This window comes from Mandrillus leucophaeus, unplaced genomic scaffold, assembly GCF_000951045.1.
Source record: "Mandrillus leucophaeus isolate KB7577 unplaced genomic scaffold, Mleu.le_1.0 Scaffold254, whole genome shotgun sequence".
In the NCBI taxonomy this organism is placed as follows: Eukaryota; Metazoa; Chordata; class Mammalia; order Primates; family Cercopithecidae; genus Mandrillus; species Mandrillus leucophaeus.
This window is the reverse complement of record NW_012102632.1, coordinates 1,300,088-1,317,050: the sequence shown is the minus strand read 5'-3', so window position 1 is coordinate 1,317,050 and position 16,963 is coordinate 1,300,088. Positions and strand designations below refer to the sequence as shown.

At 46.3% G+C, this 16,963-nt stretch overlaps 1 protein-coding gene across 2 annotated transcripts in view; it reads left to right on the top strand.

The window, feature by feature from the left end:
- The first annotated feature begins 525 nt into the window (after positions 1 to 525).
- Positions 526 to 16,963, top strand: part of IL16 (interleukin 16) — a 129,466-nt gene continuing 113,028 nt past the window's right edge. Inside the window, exon 1 of one of the 2 annotated variants that reach the window (XM_011983684.1) lies at positions 526 to 823. In XM_011983684.1, coding sequence (XP_011839074.1) covers positions 784 to 823 — 40 coding nt within the window. In that variant the 5' untranslated portion in view covers positions 526 to 783. Of the gene's footprint in view, positions 824 to 14,670; positions 14,930 to 16,963 lie in introns of those variants that run through there. The other variant, XM_011983685.1, reaches the window with a different exon arrangement.

Genomic DNA, 16,963 nt, shown 5'->3' with positions numbered 1-16,963 from the left:
TTTTTTGTCCTGGCATGGCAGGAGTCAGAGCGCCTTCTGTTTGTGTTGATTAAAGTCTGCCTCCACCTTCCCCCAAGCCCAGTTGCCCTTCTCGGGACACAGGCTGCATTCACCATGGGTCTCTCTGCCCAAGCTCTTTGCAGATTTTATGAAAGGCGTTTTCACTTGGATTAAACAGGCACTGTGTTTGTGTGTGGTGTGTGTGAAGGAGAAAATGAATCACTTCAACTTTGGGCAAGGATTTTAGGTGTTGTGTTTGTCCCATGCAATTACATAAACACACCAGAACTCATTAAAAAAAAAAAAAACAGTAGAAGAGGGGGGCAGAGATTCAAGTGCTTGCGATGATCTAAACAGTGCGGCACATTTTCCATACATTAGACCTCAGAAAGGGTTGTGTTCTGCCCTCTCACAACAGACTCCAAGTCCAAAGGAAAGTTTGAGGTTTTACATTTCTGTTTGTGGTACAGGAAAAGGCTTATGATCTGAGGGCTTGATTCAGTGAAATAACATTGCCTTTATACACATTTGCTTCTCAAGGAGGGCAGGAGTTGGAAACGACCGTTGTGAAACGTTAAAGATTTTCTGGCAGAGGGAAAGGGATTTTTTTTTTCTCCTTCCCTGCCGAGGAAAAAAACAGTTGTAACGAGGAGTTACTTTGTAGTTTTAACTCATATTCAAATACTCCCAGTCGAGAAGCTGCCATCGACCCTCCCATGGACCCCTGATCCTGGTTTGGAGGAACTTTTGACAACTCTCTCTCCCTCCTTCAAACCCTGTGTGATGAGTTTGCAGAAGAGAGTCTTCCCGAGAAGGCAGAACGGTGAGTGGAGATGCTTCTCCTATCCCAGGGGACTCAGGGGAGGTTGGAATGCAGGGGAGGACCCTTCCTGACGACCTCCCAGGGGAGTGGAAGCATGGTTTTGGCCACACTGTGTAGTGTATGAGTGAGTGTGTCAGTGGTGTGTGTGCACACATGTAAGTGTGTGGGGGCACACATGTGTGCTGCAGTAGGACACAATGCCTGTCTTTGCAGAGGCTGACTGAATGCTCACCATGTGCTTGGCAGAGAGTTCAGGAAGGGCAATTGCAGGACCCCCCAGGGATGAGAGTGAACCCTGGCCAGGGCAGTGGCTTTCCGTGTGCCCTGGCTTCCTCTTCATGGGGCAGAGGCATCAGTGTCTAAAACGCTGTAGCTGTCAGGGTCCCCACCAGCTCCGCTCCAGTTTCAGCAGAAGCGGAGCGGAAGAGGGAGCTGCTCAGCTCCGGGAGAAGTGAACGGAGCGCAGGTCTCTGGAGAAGATCTGAGAACTGGGAGGGGCCTCCATCCAGACCCCCTACCTTCCTGCAGGTACAGCCCAATAGATGAGAGCATTTCTTATTACGATCTTCTTCCTTTGCTCTGGAAACATAAACAGGCATCAGAGCAAAACGTTTTAACCCTTCTGCCCAACTTTTAAAGTTAACACTGGCGAAACTTCAGGTCCGTTGCAACTTTGGCATAAGAGTTTTCCTTAAAAAGGAGAAGTAAGCAAGTCAAAGGCATATTCTGACTTTTCTAGCTCCAGAAAGACATGGCTAGAACCCTGGCATCCACTTGCTTAGGCTGCATTAAGGCATCTGCTGAAGTCTGAAGAAAGGCAGTGGGGTATAGGGAATAAGAACCTGGGCCATGGGGCGTGGCCACCTGGGATGGAATCTTGGCTCTGAAGGTGACAGGCTCCTTTATCTGGGAAAAGGTTTTCAAAGGCTCACTTTCCTCCTTTGCAAAACGGTGGTCATAAATTCTTGCCTCACAGGAAGGCAGAAACAATAACTAAGATAAAGTATGTGAAATGACCCAAATGGCATGTACATATTCAGAGGACATGTCAGCTCTCCTAAGCAGGCTGCTCCCCTGTTCTGAAACAGCAACCATCATAGATATACAGACTTGAGGATGAAGAAAAGAGTACTTGAGGGCCCAAAGTAGCCCTGGCTCTTTGTGTAGCAGAAAGTGGGGTGAGCATTCAGGTGGTCTCCCTTTGGAGGCAGACGACATGGATGCATTTACTTCCACTGGGGATCTTTGAGGCTGGGACTTGACCTGGTGTTTACTAGGTGCTCAGTGTTTGATGAAACCATTTTATTCACTCTGATTCACAGGGAGGTCTTACCACTTCCTACCCTGGCTGCACCGCCTTTGGTTGCGTTTCCCTGGTAACAGATGGTGAGACAGAGATTTGCACATACGAAGTTCATTGGTGTGTGCTCTGGGAACAACACCAGTGTGGGGTGAGGGAGGCAGAATCAGACAGATGGAGAAGTTGGGCTGTGATGCAGTTGCAACACCGGCCTCAGCAGATCCAGGGGATCCTGTGGGGTTTTGTATCCCTGCAGTGACCAGTCATTGCTTGTGGGCTGCCCCTGGAACCCAGGCATAACCTTGGGCAAGCCAGCTGTCTTTGGCTGAAGGTAGTTTCTGGAGAGGGACTCAGTTGTGAGTTGTCACAGACAACCCTATGTCAGCTGTGGGAATGAACGCCTCGGTCCAGGGTTGAGGAGCTTATCTGGGCGATGCCCCATCATCTACTCAATACATTTGATGCAGTCCCTTCTTTTCTCTGAGTTAGGTTGTTAGAAGATTGGGCATTCACATGCAGGGACACCTGTCCAGTTAAATCCTTGCATAGCAGTGTGACTTTGGATAAGCCCCTTTCCATATCTGGGACTCAGTGTCCCCGTCTATAAAGTGGAAGGAAGGGTGTTGGACTAGAGATGGCCCCTAACAACACTCTAGCTCTGCTATTTCACATATGCAGATTCTGAGCATGTGGCCATGGTGGTTGGATGTGTCCTTAATAATAGTTGGGTCCTGTGGTCTCCACCGTAGGTGCCTTGACTCCTGCTGGGAAATATGAATCGAGATACCTGGGGATCCTTGGGACTTGGCCAGCTGTCAGCAAGGAGGGGCTGGGCCTGTGGGAAGCAGAGGGAGGCTCTGCGTAGGGCTGGAGGGTGGGGCATAGGGTTTGAGGAGGATTCTGCTGCACACCTTCCCCCACACTCCCACAACATTTCTCCCCCCGCAAAAAAAGTAAAACCACATGAGACACTGCCATATGTCTTTGATAGTTAAAAGCTATGTAATGTTGCCCGGGACAAACTTGGATGTAGTTTTATTACTCTCTGTCTCCTCCTAATTTCCTATTTACTTTTCAATATACAAAGAGTGAAATCACTTTCCCAAACACTTGGAATTCATTTTCATTGCTTTTTTTCTTTTCTTTTCCCTTTCTTTTTTTGAGACAGGATCTCATCTGTCGCCCAGGCTAGAGTGCAGTGGCGTGATCATGGCTCACTATGGCCTCAACCTCCTGGGTTCAAGGAGTTCTCCCACCTCAGCCTCCTTAGTAGCTGAGACTACAGGAGTGTGCCACTATGCCTGGCTAAATTTTATTTTTTTTGTAGAGATGGAGTCTTCCTATGTTGCTCAGGCTGGTGGGCCACTATGCCCAGCCTGGAATTTATTTCCAACAAATTTATTTAGAATATTCTATGCTTCAAGCACTGTGCTGGGCTCTGGGGATCTAATGGGACACATTAAATAAACAACTGTATGCACATAAATATAACAGCAAAGAGGGTTAAGTTCTATGGGAGGCTGTACCAGGGGAACTGGCCTAGTCTGGCAGATCAGTGTGGGGCTTCCCTGAGGAGGTGCTATTTGAGTTGCTTTCTGAAGGGCGTGTGGGAGTTATGCTGGGGCAGGGATGGAGAAGCAAACAGGCGAACTGTAGAATAGGAATGGGAAAAGAAACGTGTTTCAAATCTTACCAGCTTAACCTAGACACTGAGTTTTATAAGGGTACATCCATCCAGTCTGTTTTTCTTGCAGCATCTTAAAAAAATTATGGTGACCTGTTAGCTAAGGGAATAAGAGCTTTTTGCTGGTGGGGCAAGGTTCTGCCTGTGTATCAGCCAGTTGTCTCTGTTCCCCACATCTGGATCTGGCAGCCAATCCCTGAGTGTGCATCTGTCATTACGAGGGGCCTTGCCCTGAACCCTGGAAACCCTCAGTAATAGCAGCAGCTGCCTCTTCCTGAGTGCTTTCAGCATTAGGCATTGATTTAGGACCATCCTTCATGAGCACTGACTCATTTGACCTTACCTACAGTGCTGTGGGGTACATGCTGCTGTCTTTACTTCACAGGTGAACCAAAACGAGACACAGGGAGTTCAACCAGGTGATGAGTGGCAGGACAGATTTGAATGCAGGCGAGTCTATTACATTCTAATGCCTGTACTCTTAGCAAGCAGTATGCAGCTGAAAAAGCACAGTGAGCCTTCTGCATATCCATACTGTTCACATGCTGATGCTTCCACTCGACGTTGGGTTGTGGATAACTTCTCAGTTCCGACAAAGTTATCTGAACCACCAGTCTTACCAACTTCAGAAAATCAGATCAGATGCCTGTGCAGTAATTTATTTAACCATTCCTCATATTATGGACATCTTGGCTTGCTTTCAATTTTATGTTTTCCAAAATATCATCACAAATATTTTCAAACATATGGAAAAGAGGAAAGAATTGTTGTCAACATACCTATGTCCATTATCTAGGTTCTACAAATAAGATTTTACTATATTTGCTTTGCCACATCTATCCATCTCTCCATCCCTCTGTCCATCCATGCGTCTGTCTTTTTTTTCCTCATTTTTTTCTTTTTTAAATATAGACATGAAGGCTTATCATGTTGCCCAGGCTGGCCTCGAACTCCTGTCCCCAAGTGATCCTCCCTGCCTCAGCATCCTAAAGTGCTGGGATTACAAGAGTGAGCCACCATGCCTGGCTATCCGTCTTATTTTTTGAACGCATTTCCAAATAAGTTGGGGATTAAATAAAGAGTACCTAAGGGCCCAAAGTAGCCCCCGCTGGCTTCTTCTCTAGCAGAAAGTAGGATGAGGATACAGGTGGTCTCCCTTTGGAGGTAGACTATGTGTATGCACTTACTTACACAGGGGAATCTTCCAGGGTGGAACTTGACTTCATCATACATCTAACTTTCAATATTTGTTTACTGTTGTTCTTTCAGGTAAGATTTACATACAGTGAAATGTATATATCTTAAGTGCACCATTCAGTTCACTGTGAAAAGTGTATATCCCCAGTGTAAAGCACACCCCTAGCAAGGCAAAAAATGTTATCATCACAGGCTGGGTGCAGTGGCTCACATCTGTAATCCCAACACTTTTGTAGGCTGAGATGGGGGATGGCTGATGCCCAGGAGTTCAAGACCAGTCTGTGCAACATAGCAAGACCCCGTCTCTACAAAAATTAAAAATTAGCTGGGTGTGACGGTGCACACCTGTAATCCCAGGTACTTGGAAGGCTGAGGCAGGAGGGTCGCTTGAGTCTGGGAGGTTGAGTCTGTAGTGAGCTATGATTGTATCACTCTGCATTCCAACCTGAGTGACAGTGAGACTTTGTCGACCCCCACCCAAAAAATTACCATCATCATCACCCCATAAAGCTCTCTTGTGCCCTTCTCAGTTGCTTTCAATTTTTGCTGATAATACACAACTTGTTGCTAACTTTCAAGACTTGATTAAATAAAGTATGACACTTGCTTTGTCCTCCTTTGACCATGGGTGCAAAACCCTTGCCTGTAAAGGCCCCCAACTGTGGTGAGCAGACCTCATGATGAGTTCAAGTACAGACGTTGACTGGGGGTTCTGGGACAAGAAAGCAGCACCAAGCCATGGGTTATTCTGGGCTAAAGGGCAACAAGGTACAGAGAGTGGTCCTGGCTATCTCTGAGCTTGGGATTAGGGTTGCAGTTTTGGGTTCTGACAGTGAGGTTAGAAACAGGTCAGGGCAGAGGAGATGGAGCAGGGGCCCCATGGGTGGTGAGCACTGTATTGAGGCTTTGTATGTCCTTGTCTATCCTGAGGGCCTCACCTGAGCCGCCATGGACACTAAGGCCCAGTGATGGGTGCCAAGCTGTTCCCATTAGCATTGTCCTCATATTTCCTGCTGCAGTCCAGACTAGAACAGCATTGGAGGCAATGCATGTGCCTTTCGCTGGCAAGATGAATATAAAAACAGCACAAAATAGATTGCAGGTAGTGTCAGGTGGATGTGCTTTCAACCGTCTGAATCGCTATGATGTTATGAGGCGGAAAAGGGGAGGGTATAGACACAGGCATTTCTGGCTCTTGCACACTGCTGTTCTTCCCATTTCAGAGGGTGTGTGGGGCACTGCAGGCGGGATGGAGCTGAGGGAAGGCAGAGCTGGTATTTGTTGAACGTCCACTGTATTTCAGGCAGTGAGATAATTCTATATAAGTCTTATAATAACCCATTTTACAGATGAGGAAGCTGATGCTCAGAAAGAGGACTGGCTTCCCTCAGGTCACACACTAGTCAGCAGTAGCCCAGGGGATAGGAACTCAGGCTGCTGGACTCCTGGACCAGTGCTCTTTTCAATGCAAACCCTGCCTCTTGTGACTAGGGTGTGCACATGCATACGTGTGCCTGTAACAGGTTAGATCCATGTGTTGATGTGTCTATATTGTCTCTGTGTCTATACATCTGATCACAAAGAATCCCTCTCTCCCTCCTCCTTTGCCCTTCTTCCTCCGCCCTTCTTCCTCCCTGCCTTTTTTCCTTCTTTCTCTTCCTCTTCTCATCCCTTCCTCTCACAGCTACTTAGCATCCAGTTTGTGTCAGGTACTATGCTCAATACCAGGGCTACAAAGAAAGATATGGCACAGCCCCTGGCAGCAAGGCTTTATTCTCTTACTGGATAAGGCAGACACACAGATGAGAGAGCTTAGCATGGAGTGCTTTGAGAGGACAAATCAAAGGGCAGTTCCTTATTTATTTCTTATTTATTGAAACAAGGAGTGCAGTGGTGTGATCAAGGCTCACTGCAGCCTTGACCTCCTGGCTTAAGCCTGGGCTTAAGCAATCCTCTTGCCTCAGCCTCCTAAGTAGCTGGGACTACAGGCACATGCACCATGCCAAGCTATTTTTTTTTTTTTTTTTTTGAGACGGAGTCTCACTCCATCACCCAGGCTGGAAGGCAGTGGCGCGATCTCGGCTCACTGCAGTCTCCACCTTCCGGGTTCAAGCAATTCTCCTGCCTCAGCTTCCCGAGAAGCTGGGATTACAGGCACCCGCCATCATGCCCGGCTAATATTTGTATTTTTAGTACAGACAGGGTTTCTCCATGTTGACCAGTTGGTCTCCAACTCCTGACCTCATATGATCCACCTGCCTTGGCCTCCTAAAGTGCTGGGATTACAAGCATGAGCCACTGCACCTGGCCCATACCAAGCTAATTTTTCATTTTTATTTTTGTAGAGACAGGGTCTTGCTGTGGAGACAGGGTCTTGACCAGGCTAGTCTTGAACTCCTGGTCTCAAGTGATTCTCCTGCCTCAGCCTCCCAAAGAGTTAGGATTACAGGTCTGATCCACTGTGTCCAGTCAAGGCAACTCCTGATTTAATGTGTGAGTTGGGAGGGGGTGTCAGGGAAGTCTTCCTGGAGGAGGTGATTCTGAGCCAAACCTTGAAAAACATATGAGAATTCGCTGGAGGCAGAGCTTGTTGAGGCCCTTGCTTAGAAAGGACAGAGTGTGCTGACATGTGGAGGTGGCAGGACGCACGAAGCATCTGGAGGAACTTCAAGCGTGGGGGAGACAAGCCTGTGTCCTTGGGCAGGGATTTAAAATTTTTACTTATTGAGTCAGTCATGTCATGACAACAACAAATTAAGAGAAGAAAGTAGGGATTTCTTAATCTTTAAAAATGTTGCTTTCTGATGCAAGGCAGGAAGCGGCGTTCCTCAGATACTTGTGTGGGCAGAAAGACTGAAAGCGTGGGACAAATAACTGCTTTGCACAGCCCGGCACCATCCACCTTGAACTCCACCCTTGTCCCGTCTGAAGCCACGTGGGCCAGGGCATCTCGGACATTCTGTGACAGCCAGAAAAGACGAGGGACTCAACTACCTCCACACCCTTGTAAAAGGCAAGACCCCAAACTGAACACACGGTTCCTGCCAAAGTCTTGCTGAGTGGAAACATTCTCCCCCTTCTCCCCCTGGGTGTGTCGTTCATTAATACCTGGCCTTTTCTCATTGCCAGGTGGTGCTGTGCAAACCATCCTAATCTTGGCCTTAAAAATAGCACCACGCAGGCACTGACCACTCCCTCCCGCCGTGGCGTTTAACCCTTTCTAAGCCCAGCCATGTGATGGGGCTGAAGGGGATGGGTAGGGAGCTCTAGATGCTCAGCACGGCAGTGTTCACTTACTCAGCTTTTGTTACAAGGACGAGAAGTGACTGGATTTTGTTGTCAGATAATCCTGGGTTAACCTCCTGGCTCTGTGCTTTGGGCTTTGAGTTGTTTTACTCCCTGCGATGTCTCTTCCTCCCTTTCTCTTAAGAAAAAGGGGAAATCATTATGGTACCAACCCTCCAAGTGAATTGTGGAGCTAGATACCGTGTGGATACTCCTCAGCCTTGTGTCTAGATGTTCCATGGTGAGCAGGCCTATGCAAATCTACCCCGAAAGGCTGAGGAAGTTGAGGGACCAAAGAAAGAAGCTAAAAAATCCAGTTTCTTAGAAAGAAATGTTGAGTAGGGACTTATGACCAGAAGCCATGTCTGTGTCTAGGATGGCGAGACAAGATGGTGAATCCCCACCATTACACCCCAGACCCAGGGTTTATATATCATAGGAGAAGGGCACAGTGCTTCAGAAGGAATGGGTAGGGAGATTGCTCAAGGTCAGGATTTATGGTAAGTACAATAACATTGAGATTGTTTTGACCTAAGGGCAGGATAAGTACATGTTCTTATACAAGGAACAGTAGATAGACAAGAAATCTTACGAGACTTTCCTGGAACTGGAGTTAATCAGAAGCCAACATGGGGGATTAGCACCCAAAATGGAGTTGCCTCAGCCTCTACATTGGCCCGCAGCAAGTGCTGTGCAGATGCTTGTTGTTGCTGTTATTAATCAGCTGAGGTTCTATATCTCTAAGTACTTTTTCTTTGTTTTAGAGTCATGAATTAAACCAAGTGATTCCTCTTGTCATGTCCAGAGAGTCATGAATGCTCTTGGAACTAAACTCTCTTCCCTTGGAGAGAACATTCTGTTTCCTAATCTGTGGCTTCTAGGAGCTAAGAGAGATACTGCGAATATGTTTTTTAAGTTCCATTTAAACCTGGGCCTAATCACATAAATTACGCAAAGGAAATGTCTGGAAGAGCTCTTTGTAAACTTGAAACTACAACCAAATGTAGAAACTCATTACGTGGCATTGGTCATTTATTTATTCATTCATTTGTGCATTGATTCACTCAGTAAATGTTTATCAACCCTTTATGGGCCAGGCATGCTCTAGTGCTGGGGACCCCACAGTGAACAGGCTGATGAGGTCCCCGTGTGGGACCTAGATGGGGTGGATGGATGGTATGCAGGTACCCAAGCAGACTAACAAGACAGCTTCAAATGCTGGCAAGTTCTATGAAGAATATACAATAAGGAATGATAACAGTGAGTGCCTGGTTTAGGAGTGGACAAGAAAGATCCCACTTAGGATGTGGAGTCGAAAGAGCCAGCCATATGAAGATCTGGAAGTGGAACTTTCCTGTAAGAGAAAACAACTAAGGCAGAAACCTTAGGGTGACATGGGCATGGCTTATTCAAGAAAGAGCCAGAAGGCCAGGGTGACTTTGGGATGCAGCGAGTAGGAGAGGCAGAGGTGGAAGCTGAAGTTTGGGAGATAAACAAGGGTGAGATCATGTAGCTCCTTTGGGACATTGTAAGGAATTTGGGTATTTTTTTGAAAAACAATGCAAAACCTTTGGAAGGGGTGGAGCACAGAGCATTTTCAGGGCAGTAAATACATCCCTCTGTATGATACTACAGTGGTAGATCCATAACGCTATACACTTGTCAGAACATAGAACTGCACAACACAATGGGTGAACCGTCATGTAAGCCATGAACTTTAGCTAATAATCATGTATCAGTATTAGTTTATCAATTGTAAAAATGTACCACACCAATGCAAGATGCTAATAGTATGGGAAATTGTGTGTGTGGAGAGGGAGATCAGTATTTGGGAGTTCTGTACTTTCTGTGCAATGTTTCTGTAAATCTAAAACTGCTTAGAACAGTAAAGTTTATTAAATTTTTTAAAAAGTGGTTGGGTGCAGTGGCTCATGCCTATAATCCCAGCACTTTGGGAGGCCAAGGAAGGAGGATTGCTTGAGGCCAGGAGTTCGAGACTAGTCTGGGCAACATAGAGAGACCATGTCTCTACAGGAAAAAAAAAAAAAAAAAGCCAAATATGGTGGCATGTGCTTGTTATCCTAGCTACTCGGGAGGCTGAGGCTGGAGGATTGCTTGAGCCCGGAGTTTAAGGCTGCAGTTAGCTATGATCTTACCACTACACTGCAGCCTGGGCCATAGAGCAAGATGCTGTCTCAAAAACAAACAAACAAACAAAAAACAGTTTTTAAAAGTAATTCAAAGCCCTTGCAAATTTTTTGCTGGCGAATGTCATGATCCAATTTATATTTTCAAAAAGCCTACCTGCTATTATGTGAAAAATGGATTATGAAGGTCTAAGTAGGAACCGGAATCCCAGTTAGAAGGTGAAAGCCATAATCAGGCAAGAGGCACTGGTAAGAGGAGGGTGGCAGCAGTGAAGATGGAGAGAAGCAGAAAGAAAGTGGGATAGCTTCTGGGGATAGAGCCAACGAGAATCACTGATAAATTGGATGTGATGCGGAAGGTCAGAGAGACAGAGGGATCAAGATGAATAAAAGCTCACAGAGGGCTTATTCTGTCAGGAACTATTCTAAGAACCTCACAAGTATTACCACATTTAGTCCTAAACAAACCTTGTGAGGTAGATGTTAGTGCACTAGTCATCCTATAGATGACAAAACCAGTCCACAGAGATGTGACTCTTTGCTTGCTTATGATCATGCATTTGGGCAGGGACAGACCTGCGAGATGAACCCAGGAATTTTGGCTTCAGAGTCTATGTTCTTCCCACCTTGATACTGAGGATTTGGGCTTGGGAAATTGATGGATGCTAGTGACAACTACCAAAATGTGGAAGTTTAGGGAAGAAACATTTTATTAGGGGGAAATCAAGAGTAGTATTTGGCAGTGTTTCTTTTTCTTTTCTTTTTTTTTTTTTTTTTGCCTCACTGAATAAGAGCCAGGCAGTGTTACTTTTGAAATGCAAGTTAAACCCCAGCTGAAGATGTTAAGCAAGTGGTAGGAAAAAAGAGTCAGAATTCAAGGAGAAGTCCAAGGCTGGAGAAGTGAATTTGGGAGTTGTTGGCACGTGTGTGGTATATTTGCCTGTGGGCTGGCTTCAGTTGCTTGTTTTAGTTGTATAGTACCTTAGTGATGGAATATTACTTTGAAAGAATGCAAGCCCAATGGACAGTTTGAAAGAAAAAAAGGCCAGAAAGAGGGCAGCATGGCCTAGATGAAAGTCAGCTAGAGTTTTTGTATGAAGTTAAAACCTTTGGTTTAAATCTATATGTTGCTGTGGGCCAGGGAAAGAGGAGAAGAGACCCCGGGAGCGGGAATCAAGGGACCAATGGCTTCTGACTGCATAGCCTTGGATGCGCACTTTTTGGACATGTAACTTCTCTGAGTCTCAGTGTTTGCATCCGTAAGTGGGGACATACAATAAAATCGTCAAGTTTTAGCCTCAACCGTCTTTCTAAGTTGAAAGTGCTAAATGCGAAGAGAATTTATTATCATCATGTCGTGATGTTACGTTACTAGTTAAAATTGTTAAATTATATTCTGCATCATGATAATACAGTTCGCATGACCGAAAGTGTACGGCATAAAGAATTCCCAAGGCATTTTATAGACTGCGAGACAGCTCCTTGCTCAGACCTCTGAGCAACCCTGTCAGATTGTTGAGTTATTGTTTCCATTTTGTGGACATGGAAACTGAGACTCAGCAAGGTTAAAGGACTTGCAGTTGACAGAGCCGCTTAGTACAGAAGCTGGGGCTTATTGCTCTGATTCTAAGCTCTTTATTTTGCCGTTGTTTGAACAGAATAGGAGATGACCCTGTTATGTCGTTGTAAGGATACACTTTCTTTTTGCCTTCTGAATGTTTTTACCTGCCACAACAAATATATATTACATTTATAATTAAAATTTTGAAACTAAAAATATTTATAATTTTAATTTTTTAAATTAAATTTAAACTTGTAATTTTAATTTTTTAAAATAAAAAAATTTTAAATTAATTTTTTAAATTTGTAATTTTAATTTTGTAATTAAAATTTCTGGAATTAAAAATTTACATAATTAAAAATTTGCTTTTGGAAATAAAATTTTGTAATTAAAAAAGAGGAGAATTAGAAGGAAATGCACGTTATTGGTTATGAAACTTTAGCAAGCATCAGAATGACTTGTTGAACAGATTTCTCAGCTCCGTGGGCTGGAAGGGCCAACAAGGTGAGCAGGCATCTGCTTGGTTAGCTGTTGACAGCATGCTTCCTCCTCTATTGCCTCATTCTCTCAGTAACACTGTGCAGTAGAAGCTTCTTATTTCTTCTGGCGGAAAATTAATTTCATCTACTTTTGATCGTAGCAAACTAAGGCTGCGAATTACCAAGATTGCATAGGAAGCTCTTGGTTGAACTTGAAGTGGTGCTTGAACTTCCTGGTTCTATCCAGGGCAGGGCTCTCTCAGCTGCGCCTTCCTCCCTTTCTCCTCTGGCTTGCAGTGAGCTGGACTGTGGAGCGCTGGGCAGGGTGGAGACTCTTCTTCTTCTGCAGAATGTCCTGAAGGGGACAGGGGTGATAAAATTTCCACCTTGAAGCACAAACCACCCTGTATTAGAAAAATCAGGGCCAAGTCTCAGCTACACTTTGGAATAATTACCTTCTGAGAGTGAGAAAGAACAGATCTTCTGAAAAAAGAGGGAGAGGCAGGAACTGGATTCAGGTACCGATGACAAGAGAGAACTTAGATTTAGTGGAGGAGAGAGGCTATGGGGCCCTCCCAGGCCTCAGGATCCAAGAAGGGCAAGGCCAGCCTCCGTAGCCCTGGGGTGCTAAATTGCTCCTCAGCCTCTCTGCCAGAGCAAGATGGAAGTGGGACCCGATGTCTGTCCTGGCCCCACCGCACCCGGGCCATTGTGAGAGAGATTGTGGGTGTGAGCTGAGCAGGCGACACTGACAGAGGCGCTAACTCCTTGCAATTTAGAAATTTCTTCACTGCACTCCAGACTGAGCCCTACAATGTCCCCTGTGCCTGCTGACAAAGGCAGCTTTATCCCCAGATAAAGTACTCCCTCCTCCCATGCTTCCCTTGCGACCGTGGGCCTGGGTTCTCCAGCAGCAGTGGCTAGATCTTCGCAGCCTTGCATGGAATTTCAAGGGCTTCCTACAGGTTGCACCTACACCCTCATTAAAGCCCCCAGGAAGCCCTGAAACATTTGGTGCTGAACATTGGGAGACATTCCATTCTTCAGAAGAGAGGTCCATACAAAAACCTCAGGCTGGCACATACACACAGCTCACAGAGACTGAGCTTAGGAGAGATGTGTGGGATGCTCTTGGGGGGGCAGATGGGTTAAATGCCACCCTACGATTAGATTCTCCAAGGGCCTACGTGGGGGAAAGGCACTCTAGTCTCATGACAGTAATGCCAACAGGACACACACAAAAGTGCCCCATTCTTTTATGCTGCAATTTTCAACATGCTCTGTATACATTAGGTCATGGGCTGTCACATTTGAGCACGCTCCAAAATCACCTGGAGGCTTTGTGAAAACAGAGTGCTGGGCTCCATGTCCAGAGGTGCTGCTTCAGGAGGTCTAGGCCAGGGCCTGAGAGCTTGCATTTCTAGCAGATGCTGCTGATGCAGCTGGCTTGAGGACCATTGATTTACGTAAGCTTCTGAGAGCCAGTCTGTTGCTTTTGGGAAAGGGTGGCACAGACAGGAAATGAGATGCTATGGAAAATGCCTGGGCTTTGGAGACAGGTGGATTTTGGCTTGCTAACTTGCTAACTATGTGACCTTGGGGAAATTGCATGGCACACAGTAGGTGTTTAATGAACGTTTGTGCAGTGGCTTTGTCTGTAAAGTAGGTGATATATTTACCAGATTGATGGCAGGATTGTATGTGACTTTTTTTTCTCTTTTTATTAAATTTTTATATAATTTGAGATGGGTTCTCGCTATGGTTTACCCAGGCTGGTCTTGAACCTCCCAGCTCAACTGATCCTTCTGCCTCAGCCTCCTGAGTAGCTGGGATTATAGGCATGTGCCACAGCTCCCAGCATGTGATGAGGTTTATGGAAAGCTCCTAGCAGTGTGCCAGGCACATTGTAGGCACCGAGTCATGTTTGCTATCTTTCTGCTCTCCTAGTCGTTTCTGTGTTGTCCAAAGAAGGCAGGGGCAGCGGGGCTGGACCAAGGAACTTCACTATGGTTCTGTGGCTCTGCACTGGGTTTGCCTCCTGGGTGTTGCCGGCCAGCCCAGCAGATGGTGGACCTTGTTCCGAGGCTGAGCTTCTCAGCACTGGCTGTCCCCCTTTTTGGATCAAGCCTTTTCACGTGGAGCAGTCAGATGGCTCAGATCGGGAGTCTTCGAGCAAATCCATGCCAGGTGGGACACATTTGTCCTGAGTCATCTGTCCAGAGCAGGTGGTGAATATTGTGTCCTACTCACAGCATCTCAACTATCGGAGCCTGGGATCTGACTCAAAGGCTGGCCTCCATCTGAGAACTGAGCGTCCATTTCTCAATCCTTGCCGGCTCTGACCCAGGCCTGGGCCACAGGCTGTCCGAGAATAAGTGGTGTTGCAATCCCTGCTGGGCAGCTGGAGAGAGGAGCAAGGGAGGCGGCAGCCCTGGGGGACTGTGCATAGGGAGGTAGGTGGGCACCAGGTGAGTGAATGTCTATCAGGCAACTGCTCTGTCCAGGTGGCTGTTACCAGAGGGAGGAGGCTGGTCTCTCTGACCTGAATGGGGAGGGTCTTGGTTGCTAGGATGTAACTTCATATTTGAAAGTGGTGCTGGGGTAAGGGGCAGGAGCAGAAGCCAGGATTGTGTTGGTAGGAATCTCTGTGTCACCATGTCACACAGTTAGGTACAGAAGGAAGCAGCTTCAGAAGGCCAGGGTGGGCAGAGGGATATTGCTTGACCTGGCTCTGCAGCATGGGGATCATTTAGTCCTGAGATTTCTGACTTTTCAGCCTAATCTCATCCTTGATAATGGGGTGTGGAAGGAGGTGGAGGAAAGGAAGGCAGCGGGAGAGAGAAAGGCCACAGGCACCTGATGGAAGCTTCTCTGCTGCCTGGCCAGACTCCTTTTCTCCAAAGTGGGGACAGTGAGTGGAGCATCTCTGCAGACTGACCGTGGGAAAAGAGTTCATTCTGCTTGCTTTTTTGATAAGGGTCCTGTGACTAATTCCTGCATTGGTAGGTTCCAGGATTGGTGTTTTTTGTTTTTTGTTTGTTTTTTTCTTTTTTTCTTTTTTGGTCCATAGCAAGTTTGCTTTCTATAGCTGGAGAATGAGGTAGGACCAAACCTGTCTGCTTATACAAACCCGTCTAGGCATGTTCAGTGTCTTGCTTTAGGTAAATTAAGCTACATAAACGGGGGAAGTATGTGTACGTATATATGGTTACGAAGTGCTATCTTTGGGGTTGTGGTAGTAAGGGTATAGGTCTGGTAGTGGAAACAGCACAAGAATAGAGGTTCCCTGGGGAATACAGGGGAGCATCTGCTCCTCCTGCCCTTGTCAGGTGAAATCGTCCCACTTCAGGCTGAGCGACACAAAGACAACCCCTTTGTCCCAGGAGGCCAGTTCAAGCTCCCACCGGGTTCCTGGAAGCAGCCTGGGAGCTGCCATCTCTGTGACTCCGCTTCCTATTTCTCCAGTTTCCCCTGGAAGAAGAAGACCATTCGGTCTTTTTCCTCCTCACTGTTCTCCTTCTTTACCCCGAAGTTAAGTGATGGTCAACATTTATGAGCATAGTAGAAGGCACCTCCCCTGCTGCAGATATGGCGTGGGCATGAGCCGTCAGGTGGGTCAGACCCTCGAAGCCCCTACTATTCATTTATTCAATCTCCAGTGAGTCTTTTTAATAAAACTTAGTACCCCAACCATTTTCTAGCCACTCTTCATGCCCCAGGCACCATGCTAAAATATTCACATATCTCATTTCATTTAAACCTTGCAACAACCTGGAGCTTAGGGAGTATATTCCCAAACCGAGAGGTGAGGAGGCTTGCATAGGACCACTCAGCTAGACATTCCCAGGACCCAAACCCAGCCTGTCTGACTGCAAAATCCATGCTCTTACTGGCTTTGTGGCATGCCTCAATAAATACTTTAAGTTTCCTAAACAGAAAGATGGTCATATATCCATAGGGTAAAAAAAAATCTCCATTGGATGCAATTAACTATAGAATTATTATTTTCTATTTTTTTGTATTCATGGAAACCTTTTTAGAATTAAAATCTATCATGAAAACTCATATATAATCAGTTAAGGCAGAATTATTTTGGCAGAGGCAGACCAGGACCTTGAGACCTGCCCTTTTGTCAACCCCTCCAACTTTCTGTTTCCCAGCAGTGGCCCAGGGGTATAGGAGTGAGAGGGAGGGAGGTACACTTTGAATTGAAATCTACTGGCCAGCACAGTGGCTCACACCTGTAATCCCAGCACGTCGGGAGGCCAAGGTGTGTGGATCACCTGAGGAAGGTAGTTTGAGACCAGCCTGGCTAACATGGTGAAAGCCCGTCTCTATTAAAAATACCAAAAATTACCCAAGCATGATGGAATGTGCCTGTAATCCCAGCTACTCTGGAGGCTGAGGCAGGAGAATCGCTTGAACCCAGGAGGCGGAGGTTGTGGTGAGCTGAGATCCTGCCACGGCACTCTAGCCTGGGCAACAGC